A 17,939-nucleotide genomic window follows, 5' to 3' on the forward strand; every position below is an offset into this window, starting at 1 on the left:
CTATTTCATTTGTACACATTTATTCTATTTATTTTATTTTGTTAATATGTTTCCTTTTGTCATCTGTCTCCCCCTTCTAGACTGTGAGCCCGCTGTTGGGTAGGGACCGTCTCTAGATGTTGCCAACTTGGACTTCCCAAGCGCTTAGTCCAGGGCTCTGCACACAGTAAGCGCTCAATAAATACGATTGAATGAATGAATGGAGGGGGAGACAGATATTAAACTAAATAAATAAATAAATAAATTACAGATCTGGACACAAGTGCCATGGGGCTCCCGGAGCCAGGCTGATGACGGTATGAAAGATTTGGCTACCGCCCTGCCACCCATCCCTGGTCACCCTCAGGAGCATAGCCAGGCAACTGGGTGAAGGAAATAACCCAGCAGAGATGCTCTTTACACCCATTTGGCATCATTCATTCATTCATCCAATCGTATTTATTGAGCGCTTACTGTGTGCAGAGCACTGGACTAAGCACTTGGGAAGTACAAGTTGGCAACACATAGAGACGGTCCCTCAAACCAGCTACCCCAAATCCACCCTGAATAGTTGATGGGGCAGGGGGTGGTCAAGAGCCTGCGTATATTAGTGGTATTTATTAAGCACTTTGTGTTGAGCACTGTACGAAGCGCTGGGATAGATAATAATTATAATAATGATGGTATTTGGTAAGCGCTTGCTATGTGCCAAGCACTGTTCTAAGCGCTGGACACAAGCTGATCAGTTGGGACACAGTCCATGCCCCACATGGGGCTCACAGTCTCCATCCCCACTTTACGGATGAGATAACCAAGACACAGAGAAGTGAATCAGTCAATCGGTGGTATATATTGAGCGCTTACTATGTACCGAGTGCTCGGGAGAGTACAATACGACAGACCGGCTTACAGTCTAGAGGAGAATTTATTCATTCAATCACATTTATTGAGCGCTTATTGTGTGCAGAGCACTGTACTAAGTGGTTGGGAAGTACAAGTTAATCATTTTTGTATTTGTTAAGCGCTTACTATGTGCAAAGCACTGTTCTAAGTGCTGGGGGGGGATACAAGGTGATCAGGTTGTCCCACATGGGGCTCACAGTCTTAATCCCCATTTTCCAGATGAGGGAACTGAGGCCCAAAGAAGTTAAGTGACTTGCCCAAAGTCACACAGTTAATTGGCAGAGCCAGGATTTGAATCCATGACCTCTGACTCCAAAGCCCGGGCTCTTTCCACTGAGCCATGGGGATGATCAGTCCAGGGGAAAATGACTTGCCCAAGGTCACCCATCAGACAAGTGGAAAAGCCCGGATTAGAAAATGGGTCCTTCTGACTCCTAGGCCTGGGTTCATTCATTCATTCATTCATTCATTCATTCATTCATTCATTCATATTTATTGAGCGCTTACTGTGTGCAGAGCACTGTACTAAGCGCTTGGGAAGTCCAAATTGGCAACATATAGAGACAGTCCCTACCCAACAGCGGGCTCACAGTCTAGAAGGGGGAGACAGAGAACAAAACCAAACATATTAACAAAAGAAAATAAATAGTGTAAATATGTGCAAATACATAAATAGAGTAATAAATACATCCAAACATATATACATATATCCAAGTGCTGTGGGGAGGGGAAGGAGGTAAGGCCAGGGAGAGGAAGGAGGGGGCTCAGTGTGGGACGGCCTCGTGGAGGAGATGAGCTCTCAGTAGGGCCTTGAATCAATCGTATTTATTGAGCGCTTACTGTGTGCAGAGCACTGTACTAAGCACTTGGAAGTACAAGTTGGCAACATATAGAGGCAGTCCCTACCCAACAGTGGGCTCATAGTCTAAAAAGGGAGCCACTAGGCCTCGCTGCTTCTCTATCTGGGCCAAGACCGAATCCGTGGACTTGGCCCGACCCAGCCCATCCAACGGGTCAATCCTGGGTGGAACTCCACCCTGGGCATCCTTCCCCTTCGTGAATGGTCATCCCCCACCCACATCTACTGCCAGGAATGGGAAAGGCTTCAACCCAGGCGTCAATCAATCGTATTTATTGAGCGCTCACTGTGTGCAGAGCACTGTACTAAGTGCTTGGGAAGTACGAGTTGGCAACATATAGGGACGGTCCCTATCCAACAGTGGGCTCACAGTCTAGAAGGAGGTTCTCTCAATCAATCAATCAATCAATCGTATTTATTGAGCGCTTACTGTGTGCAGAGCACTGTACTAAGCGCTTGGGAAGTATGAGTTGGCAACATATAGGGACGGTCCCTACCCAACAGCGGGCTCACAGTCTAGAAGAAGGTTCTCTCAATCAATCAATCAATCGTATTTATTGAGCGCTTACTGTGTGCAGAGCACTGTACTAAGTGCTTGGGAAGTACAAGTTGGCAACATCTAGAGACGGTCCCTACCCAACAGCGGGCTCACAGTCTAGAAGGAGGTTCTCTGAATCAATCAATCAATTGTATTTATTGAGCACTTACTATGTGCAGAGCACTGTACTAAGCGCTTAGGAAGTACGAGTTGGCAACATCTAGAGACGGTCCCTACCCAACAGCGGGCTCACAGTCTAGAAAGAGGTTCTCTGAATCAATCAATCAATCGTATTTATTGAGTGCTTACTGCGTGCAGAGCACTGTACTAAGTGCTTGGGAAGTACAAGTTGGCAACATCTAGACACGGTCCCTACCCAACAGCGGGCTCACAGTCTAGAAGGAGGTTCTCTGAATCAATCAATCAATTGTATTTATTGAGCACTTACTATGTGCAGAGCACTGTACTAAGCGCTTAGGAAGTACGAGTTGGCAACATCTGGAGACGGTCCCTACCCAACAGCGGGCTCACAGTCTAGAAGGGGGAGACAGACAACAAAACAAAACAGGAATAGCCTTTCCTGCGGGTCAGCCCCACTGGCCTCCTCTCCCGCTCCACCCTGAGCCACCACAAAAGAGCCAGCTCATTGGTCCTGGGATCAATCAATCAATCGTATTTATTGAGCGCTTACTGTGTGCAGAGCACTGGACTAAGCGCTTGGGAAGTCCAAGTTGGCGACGTCTAGAGACGGCCCCTGCCCAACATCGAAAGCGTTGACCTAAAATAACAGTCGAAACTAAGCATCCCTATTCTAGAGAGAAGCGAGGGGCAAAATGAGCAAATGCTAGTATTCTCTGGCGGGGTGCAGAGGGACCCTCGTGCTGTAAACTCGGGAAGAAGGGGAGACGTTACTGTAGCCGAAAGGTACCGCTAAACCCCCAGCAAGGCTGACCTGGTCCGTTTCCCATCTCCCCTCCGGAAATGTTTCCTGTTCTTCTGGCCAGCGATCCAACGGTGACCCGTTGGCTGGTGAGAGCTTCCCTGACCATATAAATCTAGCTTTCCCAGACCAGGTTCTAATTCATACCCTGCTTCCCATCTGTCTTTTCTCTCAGCCAGCGGCTCTGTCCTTCCTGAGCCCTCCCTGCCCCGGCTCCACTAGATCGTGAAGCTCCTGGAGGGACGGAATTGTCCCCGCCAGCTGTATTGTATCCTCCCAAGCACCGGGGTGGATACAAGCAAATCAGGTCCCTTGTCATCATCATCATCATCAATCGTATTTATTGAGCGCTCACTGTGTGCAGAGCACTGTACTAAGCGCTTGGGAAGTACAAGTTGGCAACATATAGAGACAGTCCCTACCCGACAGTGGGCTCACAGTCTAGAAGGGGGGGGATCCCAGTCTCGATCCTCATTTTACAGAGGAGGGAACTGAGGCCCAGAGAAGTGAAGTGACTTGCCCAGGGTCACAGAGCAGACAAGTGGTGGAGCCGGGATTAGAACCCATGACCTTCTAACTCCCAGGCCTATACTCCTTGCCCTCAAATCTCCCTTTCCTCCAAGCATCCCCACTGCAGTGCTTTTCTTAGACAATACTAGAACCCGATTAGAGATGCTTTTCGTAGAGATGGAATGTCAGAGGGAGGCTAAATTGACCATATCCCTAAATTTTTCCTGCTTCAAAGTTCTGGAACCAAAGACCAGTCCCAGTTCTACTTTCCTGTTTCCTACCTTCAGTGGCAAATTCCCTAATGGGCCTTACCGATCCATCCGTGGTATTTGTTGAGCGCTTCCTATGTGCAGAGCACCGTACTAAGCGCTTGGGTGGGTACAGTACAACGGAATTAGGAGAAATGTTCCCCGCCCATAACAACCTTACAGTCCAAAGGGGGCTTAAAGGCTACGGGCTGGAGATCATTTTGACAGGAGCAGCAGAGGAAAAAACAAATAACGGAGTTGGGGAGGGCAGAAGCAGAGGCCATTAGGGGGGCTCCCTGCTGCCACCATTTCCGGAGAGAACAGGGACAGGGTGAGCAAGAGCCTCTGTAACGACCGTAAGAGAAGTGGGGGAGAAGCCGCTTGGCCTAGTGGAAAGAACACGGGCCTCAGAGTCAAAGAACCCTGATTATAATCCTCGATCTGCCACTTTTCTGCTGTGTGACCCTGGGGAAGTCACTTCCCTCCTCTGTGTCTAAAGTTACCACATCATCTGTAAAATGGGGATTAAGACTGCGGGCCCTAACGGGGACAGGAACTGTGTCCAACCTGATTACCTTGTATTTACCCCAGTCCTTGGTACAGTGCCTGCCTGGTACATAGTACACTGAACCAATACAAGAAAACAAAAACAAAAAACAGTGCCGGGAGTTGTGAGGAGCCTGAGGATTCATCCCTCCGTGGGTGGAGGACGACATTTCACAGCTGACAGTCTTTATCGACAGTCTTTATCTTTTAGACTGTGAGCCCACTTTTTAGACTGTGAGCCCACTGTTGGGTAGGGACTGTCTCTATATGTTGCCAATTTGTACTTCCCAAGCGCTTAGTACAGTGCTCTGCACATAGTAAGCGCTCAATAAATACGATTGATGACAAATTAGCCGTTGAAAATGGGGATTAAGACTGTGAGCCCCGTGTGGGACAACCTGATCATCTTGGATCCTCCCCAGCGCTAAGCACTTAACAAAAACCATCATTATTATTAAAAATCTAAGGGGAGGGGCATATAGTCCCTCTGGAGTGACAAAATGTCTGCCCCTCTCTACCTCCCTCACTTTCACACTTCCTTTCTTCCTTAGCTCAGTCCCTCTCCCCTCCTCCAGCAGGCAGAAAGAAAGAGTGTCACTCTTCATATGGCGGTTTGGCCCAGGGGCCTGGGAAAGTCCAAGGGGAGGGAGGGTGATGCGGACAAGCCCCCCCAAAACCCTCAACCCCTCAGGGCCCAGAGCCCCTGCCTGTAAGAGGGGCCTGCCGGGCTGGGGGGGATTTCCCTCCCATCGGAACCAGACTGTTCCCTCTAAGATGCCACTGGGGCCGGGCCCTTGTCTGAGGGCTTGTGGTTTCAAACGGAGGAAAGCCCCTAGCAGTTCTTCTGAAAGGAGAAAGCTGCGCTGGGGCTATTTCCTGCCCTACTCTGTGTTTACTTCCATGTCCCTGAGTTCTATTGTTTGCCCATGTGTTTTAGTAACGGGGCCCTAACACCCGGCCGCAGAGGCCGCATTTCCACACAGGCCCGTTTCTCATCGCCCGACAAACTGATTTGTCAGCAGTGGGAACTGACATCACTACCTTCCTCAGCAAAGGGAAACTCCTAGGGGTTGCCATGGGGATGTGGGCAACTGAATAATTGCAGAAGTATACACCCAATCTTAAAGGGCCCAGCTAGCCACCCCACACCCACCCCCAGCTGAAGTGTGGCAAGGAGTTAAAACTTCAGCGAAACTTCCAATAGGATAGAGAAGAAACATACATCGTTTCTGGGAAGTTAAGTCCTCACAGCTCAAGGATACACGGTGAATTTCTACGTAACTTTTCTCCTCACTGGGAAAAGTACGATCTTCAGCTTGGTTCAGGGACCCTGTCGCCTCCAGATTTCTCGGCGCTTGGAAACACCTTTTCCCTTTCTTGGGCCCAATTGGACCCGGTTGGTGAGTCCCAGTTTTATGGTTTTCACACAAGCAACGCCCCACGGCAGATGAGGGGCGAAAGACCCGGGGAAAAGCACTCCGTGAGTCTTTCCCATCCTTCTAGCTGCAGCTAAGCTTGTATTTTTCCACTACTCTTCCAACTCAACTTAGCTCTGTGCCAAGCAGGAAGAGTTGGACTCATGCCTTTCACGTCAAGGACACAATTCCTTGGAAGGAACTTCATTAATAGACTTGCGTGAAATAAGGATTGTGACCCTAGCTTGATCAGATCTGGGAGAGGAGCTGTGGATTATTTATTTATCTTGAAAACATTACGACAGCTCGGAGATGAAGCTCACCCTGGTAATGAGTTTTGACAGGCTTGTTGAATTCATCCCTGTTTCCTCCAACCCTGCCCTGTTAGGATCTGGTTTGCGGTTCAGAGATCTTTCTGGCAGGCCTTACAAGCGAGTGCCGTGTGCTGTGCTAAACAAAGGAAGTCATGAGAGAGGAGTCGTGGGGCCATTTTGAGCTAGCGTAGTCACTCTCACACGCGCTCACTGGAGGAAAAAAGAACCAGAGCTTCACTTAGGATGGGACATGGGAAGAATTCACTCACCTTTGCAAGGTGAGCGTTCCGACAAATGGCATCGGAGCCCCAGCGAAGTCAGGGTAGCCTTTCTTCTAAAAGCTGAGGGAGCTGCTTGGCCACGAAAGATGTGGCAGAAATCGCTTCCTATTCAAACCGAGCAGTTGTTGTTTCGATATTTGGATCCAGCTAGCTTTTCCCTAGTGCCACCAAGGGAAAAGAGGAAACCTTCAGAGGAACCACAAAGCAGATTCTCCTAGGGCTGAAGGTTTTCCTGGAAGCGAATTGGGCATTTTCAGAAGTACCATTAACTTTTGAATATAGTCATAGGAGTCTGCAAATGTGCCCCCTCACCCACCCCCAACCCTTTCAAGAGAATGGTTTAGGTGCTTAATTTTTTTTTATGGCAAAGCATTAGGACTGGCATGTTTTGTTAGTTGCAAAGAAATAGACTTTCCTTCCCTCTGTTACCCATTATGGTTGGACTTGACATAGCATCTAGTTTTCCATTTAGACCTTTGCCCTTACTAATTTTCCACCTCTCAAGCCCTAGTGATGGAAAGACCTGCCCCAGAGTCCCAGGATTTCCCTGGACTCGAACCCAGGATCCGCCTCCGAGGTTGCCAACCATTGGGCCGGGCCATTCACCGCCCATTTCTCGATCAGATTTCCCCAGAGGCCAAGGAAACGTGGCGTTAAGAATCAAATAGCAGTAGAAATGTCATAATTTATTCTGCTTGTATAAAAAAAAAGTCAGTTATGTAACAAAATGTCTTCTTGTTAGAAGAAATATATTATTTCAGATCATAAATAATCAAACATACAACTGTTGACCACTCAAAGCCCTCTCGCCAGGTGCTTTTCCGTCAGCATGGAGAGTATGGGTTTAAGCTGTGTTTACAGGATCGCAGTACTCAAAAGAAAAAAAAAAACAACTGAGGTATTCGGTTCATCTAGGGGTGGAGAGAGGCTGGTAAAGGCAGAATATATTTACACAAAAAATAAATAATGGAAGTTTTTCCTTATTACATATATAAAAGCCATTAAGGAAGGAAGAACCCGCCTCTAGAATGTCCAGGAATGTCAATGGAGGCAGGTTTGTCGAACGTAAGGAGCGGGTTTCTTAAGGGTAGAGGGGCGGCGGAGGTGGGTAGGAAAGGTAGAAGACAAAAGGGAAGAGCTCACCAGGTGAGCAGTGTCTTTGCATCCTCTGGGTCCCTTCTCCATACCCCGTGGTATGCCAGCCAACACTGGTCCCACACCCACTAGCAGTTTTAGTCGACGTGAGAGATGCCCACTGTCCGACGTCTCGTCAGTCCGCATCTCCCACGACATATTACAATGTGGTTCAGAAGCCCCAAGCGCAGGGCCGGGCGGAACGCCGAAGGCTATCGAGGATCACACCTTCCAAAGTTATTGCACTCTGTCTCGGACAGACACGAGTCTCAAGCCCTGGAGGGGTTTGAAACGACTGCCAGGCCCCTCAGCAGCTGGGGGAAGTAGTGATCGGACTCTGAAGGTAGCTTAGAGCCGTGGCCGCCGGGTGGACGGGGATGGAGACCGGAAAGTTAAAGACGGTGGTGGTGTTAGCCCCTCGGTCTAGCACGGCCAAGGCGGGACTTCCGACTTCGGCGGAGCAGTGGGGGGGCCAGAACCTGGGATTCGAACTGCAGCAACTGCCCCATGAAGCTGAAGTTGGGGGAGATGATGCTTCGCCTCTGCTTCACGAACTCGAAGGCCTCGTCCAGTTTGACCCGATTGGTCCTCATGAGGTAGGCGAGGCAGATGGTGGCGGAGCGGGAGATGCCTGCCTGGCAGTGGACAAACACTCGTCCTCCGGCATTCTTCACCGAGTCTGAAATTTGAGGGCAAACAGGTGACCTTGCCTGTCATTCATTGATTCAATCGTATTTATTGAGCGCTGTGTGCAGAGCACTGTACTAAGCGCTTGGGAAGTGCAAGTTGGCGACATATAGAAACGGTGCCTACCCAACAGTGGGCTCAAAGTCTAGAAGGGGGGACCTGTCGGTGCCGCCCCGGGGACACCGAACCCAGTTTTAACCCAAATCCTCTGGAGCCAGGGAATCTGAACAACTGTCAAAATGGCAACCTTCTAGGTCCCGTAATGATGACTGACCCTAACACACCCTAGTCCTGGTGGGGGGGAGGCGGAGAAATAGAACCACTAGTTTCCTCCACTTACAGGTTTTTATAGATCCAGTGAAATCCGAACCTCTAGCTCGGTAACAGTACATTATAATTAAAAAGAGCTCTCCTTCAGGGAGGCTGAGGGGGGCGGGGGCGTCTTGTATAGGCCCATTTTCGGGCTCCGATTTCGAGCTCCGAAGGATGTTAGTTTGGGGGAAGAGTTTGATTTTCCGCAAGGTGATTGTTCTCTGAAGAGAGAGGGTAGGAGGGGGCAGGAGTGGAAGGAGGAAACCCGACTTACCTATGAAGTCAATGGCTTCATTGAACCAGGAGCTTATGTCAGCTTTATGGCTGTCCTCCACAGGGATCCTTTTGTACTGATAATGATCCTCAAAGTGGTCCGGGCAGTTTGCCGAGACGTTGATGAGGGCTGTGATGCCCAGAGCATCCAACATGTCCTTCCTGGAAGCATGGTAGGCACTGCCCAAGTAGAGAAAGGGGAGGATCTCCACGGGACCACCCTATCCGAGGACAGAGAAAAAGAACAATGGTCAGAATCCCGGCATTGTTTCCCTGGCAGCCACGCGGCCCGCTACACAAAAAGCTAAAGCCAAAGCGAATGACGTAATGGTTTGGGGAAAAAACGGATGCCGATTCTGATGAATGAGGGGCGCGCGCTCAAGCTGAAACGATGAGGATTGCAAATTGTAGAAGGATTTCGAAGCGGGGGTGCCCAACGGTAGCCTTCCTGACCATCGGTCGTATCTATTGAGCGCTTACGGTGCGCCCAGCACTGCACTAAGCGCTTGGGAGAGTCCAACAGAGCAATAAACAGATGTATTCCCTGCCTAGAACCAGCTTTGGGTCCTGGGGCCGAGACTGGTGCTTTCTTAAAGTGCAGGCGGATGGGATTTAAACGCCGACTGTCCCCGCTTGCCCACCGCCCCGCATTCGTTCATTCACGTTTATTCATTCATTCAATCGTATTTACTGAGTGCTTACTGGGTGCAGAGCACTGTACTAAGCGCTTGGGAAGTACTTGAAAGCTTACTGTGAGCACAGCACTGTACTAAGCGCTTGGGAAAGTAGGAGACAGCAATAAAGAGTGACAATCCCTGCCCACAACGAGCTCACAGTCTAGGTAGGGGGAGACAGACATTGATACAAGTAAACAGGCATCATTATAAGTAAATAAAATGACAGATCTATACCTAAGAGCCGTGGGTGAGTCGGAAGGGAGGGGGAGATGAGGAAATGCGAGGCTGAGTCTGGGAAGGCCTCTTGGAGGAGATGGGCCTTCAGCAGTAATAATTATGGTGTTTGTTAGGCGCTTACTATGTGCCAAGCACTTAAGGCTTTGAAGGAGGGGCGGGGGGAGGAACCGTCTGGCGGATTTGAGGAGGGAGGGCAGGGTGCTCCAGGCCAGAGGGAGGACGTGGACCAGGGTGACATGGAGGCACAGTGATAAGGTTGGCAGCAGAGGAGCCAAGCGTGCGAGCTGGGTTGGAGAAGAAGAGAAGGGAAGTGAGTTAGGAGGGGATGGAGAGCCACCCGGCCCTCCCACCCGCCCGCCCAACGTTGCCCCCCGGCCGCCCACCCAGGGCACACTGACCTGGTCGCAGAGAGGGGTGCCGCAGGGGCTGTGGGTAGGGCTGGCACTGCCAGGGCCGTCGGCGCTGAGGGGCAGGGTGAGAGCCAAGGGGGTGGCCGGCTTGGTGCAGAGCTCCGGGCAGGCCGCCGCGAAGGCTTCGAAGCCACCTGCCAAGACAAAAGAGGTGGGACGCGCCTGTCATTCACTGTTGTATTTATTGAGCGCTTACAGTCCTAAGAGCTCAGAGACGGTCCCTACCCAACAACGGGCTCACAGTCTAGAAGGGGGAGATGGACGGTCGGCCAGGCCCGCGATCGGGGTGCCCCCTCGTGCCCCCATGTAGAGAAGCGGCGTGGCTCGGTGGAAGGAGCCCGGGCTTGGGAGGCGGAGGTCGTGGGTTCTAATCCCAACTCCACCACTTAATAATCATCAATCAATCGTATTGAGCGCTTACTGTATGCAGAGCACTTGGGAAGTACAAGTTGGCAACATATAGAGACAGTCCCTACCCAACAGTGGGCTGTAATAATAATGATAGCATTTATTAAGCGCTTACTATGTGCAAAGCACTGTTCTAAGCGCTAAGGAGGTTACAAGGTGAACAGGTTGTCCCACAGGGGGCTCACAGTCTTCATCCCCATTTTACAGATGAGGGAACTGAGGCTCAGATAAGTGAAGTGACTTGCCCAAAGTCACCCAGCTGACAAGCGGCGGAGCCAGGATTAGAACCCATGAACTCTGACTCCAAAGCCCGTGCTCTTTCCACTGAGCCGCGCTGCTTCACTTCTCAGCTGTGTGACTTTGGGCAAGCCACTTCACTTCTCTGGGCCTCAGTGATCTCATCTGTAAAATGGGGATTAAGTCTGTGAGCCCCACGTGGGACACCCTGACCTCCCCCAGCTCTCAGAACAGGGCTTAGCACATAGTAAGCGCTTAATAAATACCATCACTATTATTCATTCATTCTGTCGTATTTATTGAGCGGTCAGCCAGGCCCACGTTCAGGGGTGCCCCCTCATTCAATCGTATTTATTGAGCGCTTACTGTGTGCAGAGCCCTGTCCTAAGCGCTTGGGAAGTACAATTTGGCAACAGATAGAGACGGTCCCGACCCAACAATGGGCTCACAGGCTAGAAGGGGGGAGACAGACCCTCAGCCAGCCCCGCGTTGAGGGGCGTCCCCTCCTTCGCTCCTATTGACGGGGCGCTTGCTGTGTGCCAAGCACTGTGCTAAGCGCTCGGGAAGTCCAATTCAGCAACAGATAGAGACAATTCCTACCCAACAACGGACTCAGAGGCTACAAGAGAAGCAGCGTGGCTCAGCAGAAAGAGCACAGGCTTTGGACTCAGAGGTCATGGGTTCAAATCCCAGCTCTGCCAATTGTCAGCTGTGGGACTTTGGGCAAGTCATTTAACTTCTCTGTGCCTCAGTTCCCTCATCTGTCAAACGGGGATTAAGACCGTGAACCTCCTGTAGGGACAACCTGATTACCTTGTATCCCCCTCAGCACTTAGAACAGTGCTTTGCACATAGTAAGTGCTTAACAAATGCCATCATTATTATTATTGTTAATCTGATCACCTTGTATCCCCCAGCGCTTAGAACAGTGCTTTGCACATAATAAGCGCTTAACAAATGCCATCATTATTATTATTATTAATCTGATCACCTTGTCTCCTCCCCAGCGCTTAGAACAGTGCTTTGCACATAGTAAGTGCATAACAAATGCCATCATTATTATTATTAATCTGATCACCTTGTATCTATCCCAGCACTTGGAACAGTGCCTTGCACATAGTAAGCGCTAACAAGCTATCATTATTATTGTTAATCTGATCACCTTGTATCCCCCCCAGCGCTTAGAACAGTGCTTTGCACATAGTAAGCACATAACAAATGCCATCATTATTATTAATCTGATCACCTTGTATCCCCCCAGGGCTTAGAACAGTGCTTGGCACATAGTAAGCGCATAACAAATGCCATCATTATTAATCTGATCACATTGTATCCTAACAGTGCTTTGCACATAGTAAGCGCATAACAAATGCCATCATTATTATTATTAATCTGATCACCTTGTATCCTAACAGTGCTTTGCACATAGTAAGCGCTTAACGAATGCCATCATTATTATTATTAATCTGATCACCTTGTATCCTAAGTGCTTTGCACATAGTAAGTGCTTAACAAATGCCATCATTATTATTATGAATCTGATCACCTTGTATCTCCTCCCAGCGCTTAGAATGGTGCTTGGCACATAGCAAGCAAGTAACAAATGCCATCATTATTATTATTAATCTGATCACCTCGTATCCCCTCACCAGAGCTTAGAACGGTGCTTGGCACATAGTAAGCACGTAACAAATGCCATCATTATTAACCTGATCACTTTGTATCCCAACAGTGCTTTGCACATAGTAAGCGCATAACAAATGCCATCGTCGTTATTGTGAATCTGATCGCCTCGTATCCCCTCCCAGTGCTTAGAACAGTGCTTGGCACATAGTAAGCGCTTAACACATGCCATCATTATCATTAGTAATCTGATCACCTTGTATCCTAACAGTGCTTTGAACATAGTTGAGTGCGTAACAAATGCCCTCATTATTATTGTGAATCTGATCACCTCCTATCCCCTCCCAGCGCTTAGAACGGTGCTTGGCACATGGTAAGCGCTTAACAAATGTTATTATAATTATAATTATTATTATTAACCTGATCACCTTGTATCCTAATAGTGCCTTGCACATAGTAAGCGCATAACAAATGCCATCGTTGTTATTGTGAATCTGATCACCTCGTATCCCCTCCCAGTGCTTAGAACGGTGCTTGGCACATAGTCAACGCATAACAAATGCCATCATTATGAACCTGATCACCTTGTATCCTAACAGTGCCTTGCACATAGTAAGCGCTTAACGAATGCCATCATTATTGTGAATCTGATCACCTTGTATCCTAACAGTGCTTTGCACACAGTAAGAGCTTAACAAATGCCATCATTATTATTATTATTAATCTGATCACCTCGTATCCCCTCCCAGCGCTTAGAACGGTGCTTTGCACATAGTCAGCGTGTAACAAATGCCATCATTATTAACCTGATCACCTTGTATCCTAACAGTACATAGTAAGCGCTTAACGAATGCCATTATTATCATGAATCCGATCACCTCGTATCCTAACAGTGCTCTGCACACAGCAAGCGCTTAACAAATGCCATCATTATTATTATGAATCTGATCGCCACGTATCCCCTCCCAGCGCTTAGAACGGTGCTTGGCACATAGCAAGCGCCTAACAAATGCCATCATTATTAACCTGATCACCTTGTGCTTGGCACATAGCAAGTGCTTAACAAATGCCATTATTATTATTATTAACCTGATCACCTTGTATCCTATCAGTGCCTTGCACACAGTAAGCGCTTAACGAATGCCGTCATTATTATTATGAATCTGATCACCTCGTATCCTAACAGTGCTTTGCACATAGTAAGCGCGTGACAAATGCCGTCATTATTATTATGAATCTGATCACCTCGTATCCTAACAGTGCTTTGCACATAGTAAGCGCGTGACAAATGCCGTCATTATTATTATGAATCTGATCACCTCGTATCCAAACAGTGCTTTGCACATAGTAAGCGCGTAACAAATGCCATCATTATTATGAATCTGATCACCTCGTATCCTAACAGTGCCTTGCACATAGTAAGCGCTTAACAAATGCCATCATTATCATCATGAATCTGATCACCTTGTATCCTAACAGTGCCTTGCACATATTAAGCGCTTAACGAATGCCGTCATTATTATTATGAATCTGATCACTTCGTATCCTAACAGTGCTTTGCACATAGTAAGCGCTTAACGAATGCCATCATTATTATTATGAATCTGATCGCCTTGCATCCCCTCCCAGCGCTTAGAACGGTGGTTTGCACATAGTCAGCGCGTAACAAATGCCATCATTATGAATCTGATCACCTTGTATCCTAACAGTGCTTTGCACATAGTCAGCGCTTGACAAATGCCGTCATTATCATTATGAATCTGATCACCTCGCATCCTAACAGTGCTTTGCACATAGTAAGCGCTTAACGAATGCCATCATTATTATTATGAATCTGATCGCCTTGCATCCCCTCCCAGCGCTTAGAACGGTGGTTTGCACATAGTCAGCGCGTAACAAATGCCATCATTATGAATCTGATCACCTTGTATCCTAACAGTGCTTTGCACATAGTAAGCGCTTGACAAATGCCGTCATTATCATTATGAATCTGATCACCTCGCATCCTAACAGTGCTTTGCACATAGTAAGCGCTTGACAAATGCCATCATTATTACCATGAATCTGATCACCTCGTATCCAAACAGTGCTTTGCACATAGTAAGCGCGTGACAAATGCCATCATTATTATCATGAATCTGATCACCTCGTATCCTAACAGTGCTTTGCACACAGTAAGCGCTTAACGGATGCCGTCAATCAATCAATCAATCGTATTTATTGAGCGCTTACTATGTGCAGAGCACTGTACTAAGCGCTTGGGAAGTACAAATTGGCAGCACATAGAGACAGTCCCTACCCAACAGTGGGCTCACAGTCTAAAAGGGAGAGACAGAGAACAGAACCAAACATACCAACAAAATAAAATAAGTAGGATAGAAATGTACAAGTAAAATAAATAAATAAATAAATAAATAAATAGAGTAATAAATATGTACAACCATATATACATATATACAGGTGCTGTGGGGAAGGGAAGGAGGTAAGACGGGGGGATGGAGAGGGGGGACGAGGGGGGAGAGGAAAGAAGGGGCTCAGTCTGGGAAGGCCTCCTGGAGGAGGTGAGCTCTCAGCAGGGCCTTGAAGGGAGGAAGAGAGCTAGCTTGGCGGATGGGCAGAGGGAGGGCATTCCAGGCCCGGGGGATGACGTGGGCCGTCATTACTATCATTCATTCAATCGTATTTATCGATTCATTCAATCGTATTTATTGAGCGCTTACTGCGTGCAATCAATCGTATTTATTGAGCGCTTACTATGTGCAGAGCACTGTACTAAGCGCTTGGGGAGTACAAGTTGGCAACATATCTGATCGCCTCGTATCCTAACAGCGCCTTGCACATAGTAGGCGCTTGACAAATGCCATCATTATTATTATTATGAATCTGATCACCTCGTATCCAAACAGTGCTTTGCACATACTAAGCGCTTAACGAATGCCATTATTATCATTATTATGAATCTGATCACCTCGTATCCTAACAGTGCACACAGTAAGCGCTTAACGAATGCCGTCATTATTATCATTCATTCAATCGTATTTATCGATTCATTCAATCGTATTTATTGAGCGCTTACTGCGTTCAATCAATCGATCAATCGTATTTATTGAGCGCTTACTATGTGCAGAGCACTGTACGAAGCGCTTGGGAAGTACAAGTTGGCAACATATCTGATCGCCTCGTATCCTAACAGTGCTTTGCACATAGTAAGCGCTTAACAAATGCCATCATTATTATTATTATGAATCTGATCACCTCGTATCCAAACAGTGCTTTGCACATAGTAAGCGCTTAACAAATGCCATCATTATTATCATGAATCTGATCACCTCGTATCCTAACAGCGCCTTGCACATAGTAAGCGCGTGACAAATGCCATCATTATCATGAATCTGATCACCTCGTATCCTAACAGCGCCTTCCACATAGTAAGCGCTTAACGAATGCCATCATTATTATCATGAAACTGATCACCTCGTATCCTAACAGTGCCTTGCACATAGTAAGCGCTTGACAAATGCCATCATTATTATCATGAATCTGATCACCTCGTATCCAAACAGTGCCTTGCACATAGTAAGCGCTTAACGGATGCCGTCATTATTATCATTCATTCAATCGTATTTATTGAGCGCTTACCGCGTGCAGAGCACTGTACTGAGCGCTTGGGAAGTACAAGTTGGCAACATATCTGATCGCCTCGTATCCTAACAGCGCCTTGCACATAGTAAGCGCGTGACAAATGCCATCATTATTATTATGAATCTGATCACCTCGTATCCAAACAGTGCTTTGCACATAGTAAGCGCTTAACAAATGCCATCATTATTATCATGAATCTGATCACCTCGTATCCAGACAGTGCTTTGCACATAGCGCTTAACAAATGCCATCATTATTATCATGAATCTGATCACCTCGTATCCAAACAGTGCTTTGCACATACCAAGCGCTTAACGAATGCCATTATTATCATTATTATGAATCTGATCACCTCGTATCCTAACAGTGCACACAGTAAGCGCTTAACGAATGCCGTCATCATTATCATTCATTCAATCGTGTTTATTGAGCGCTTACCGCGTGCAGAGCACTGCACGAAGCGCTTGAGAAGTACAAGTTGGCAACATACCTGATCGCCTAGGTACCCTAACAGCGCCTTGCACATAGTAAGCGCTTGACAAACGCCATCGTTATTATTATGAATCTGATCGCCTCGTATCCCCCCCCGGCGCTCAGAACGGTGCTGGGCACATAGCCAGCGCCTAACGAACTGATGAGGATTTTAGACCGTGAGCCCACTGTTGGGTAGGGACCGTCTCTAGACGTTGCCAACTTGGACTTCCCAAGCGCTTAGTACAGTGCTCCGCACACAGTAAGCGCTCAATAAATACGATTGATGAGGAAGAGGAGGGTCACGATGGCGGCTATTGCGGGCGGACGGGGTGATGTCACCTTTGAGGACGGAGAGCGGCGCGTCCCGGGCTTCTTGGGCCAGGGCCCTGGCGGCCAGGCCGAGCGTGCTGTCGGCCTGGGCCCCGCGGGCGGGGTCCTTCCCGCGGTCGTCGAGCAGCACGACGGCCCGGTAGGCGCCGCCCAGCAGGCGGGCCCGCAGGTCCGGGCTGGGCACCACGTGGTGGAGGCCCACGGCCCCCTTGGCGCGGCGCCGCAGCAGGCCGCTCAGCCGCACGTGCACCGACCCCACCACGTGCGCCGCGCTGTAGGCGAAGAACGAGCGGCAGTCCAGCAGCAGGCACGGCGCGCCGCGCTCCCGCAGGAGACCCCGCAGCGCGCGCCAGTCCAGCGGGCACACCTCCAGCGTCACCATCGCTCCGACCGACCCGCTCCCTTCTCTCTCTCTCTCTCTGCCGTCCGTCCTCCGCGGCTCCCCGGGCGGACTGCGGGCTGCCGCGCCCCCTGCGCTCCCTTTTATAGCCGGGCGGCGGGGGGGCGGGGTCGGTTGCCGTGGGGACGGGTCACGTGGTCGCGGGTGACGTCGGCGCCTGGGGCGCGCGCGCCCGGAGCGAAGACGTCATCGGGCCGCCGCGCGCCGCCCGACTTTTGTTCGCTCGTTCATTCATTCGTCCGTTCGTTCATTCGTTCGTTCGGTCGTTCATTCATTCATTCGGTTGGTCGTTCATTCATTCATTCGTCCGTTCGGTCGTTCATTCATTCATTCATTCGGTCGTTCACTCATTCGGTCGTTCATTCATTCATTCATTCGGTTGGTCGTTCGTTCATTCATTCGTCCGTTCGGTCGTTCATTCATTCATTCATTCGGTCCCCCCATCTTACATCCCTCCCTTCCCCACAGCACCTGTATATATGTATATATGTTTGTACATATTTTTTTACTCTATTTATTTATTTAATTTATTTGTACATATCTATTCTATTTATTTTATTTT

At 48.7% G+C, this 17,939-nt stretch overlaps 1 protein-coding gene across 1 annotated transcript; it reads right to left on the reverse strand.

The window, feature by feature from the left end:
• Window positions 1-7,198: 7,198 nt before the first annotated feature.
• DUSP1 (dual specificity phosphatase 1) lies at window positions 7,199-17,367 on the reverse strand. The gene is given in 5 exon segments (XM_038740697.1): window positions 7,199-8,136; window positions 8,138-8,346; window positions 8,941-9,160; window positions 10,252-10,397; window positions 16,987-17,367. Coding segments are annotated over 5 exon segments (1,110 nt in total). The 5' UTR covers window positions 17,360-17,367; the 3' UTR covers window positions 7,199-7,974.
• Window positions 17,368-17,939: the final 572 nt, after the last annotated feature.

This window comes from Tachyglossus aculeatus, chromosome X1 (genome assembly GCF_015852505.1).
Source record: "Tachyglossus aculeatus isolate mTacAcu1 chromosome X1, mTacAcu1.pri, whole genome shotgun sequence".
In the NCBI taxonomy this organism is placed as follows: domain Eukaryota; kingdom Metazoa; phylum Chordata; class Mammalia; order Monotremata; family Tachyglossidae; genus Tachyglossus; species Tachyglossus aculeatus.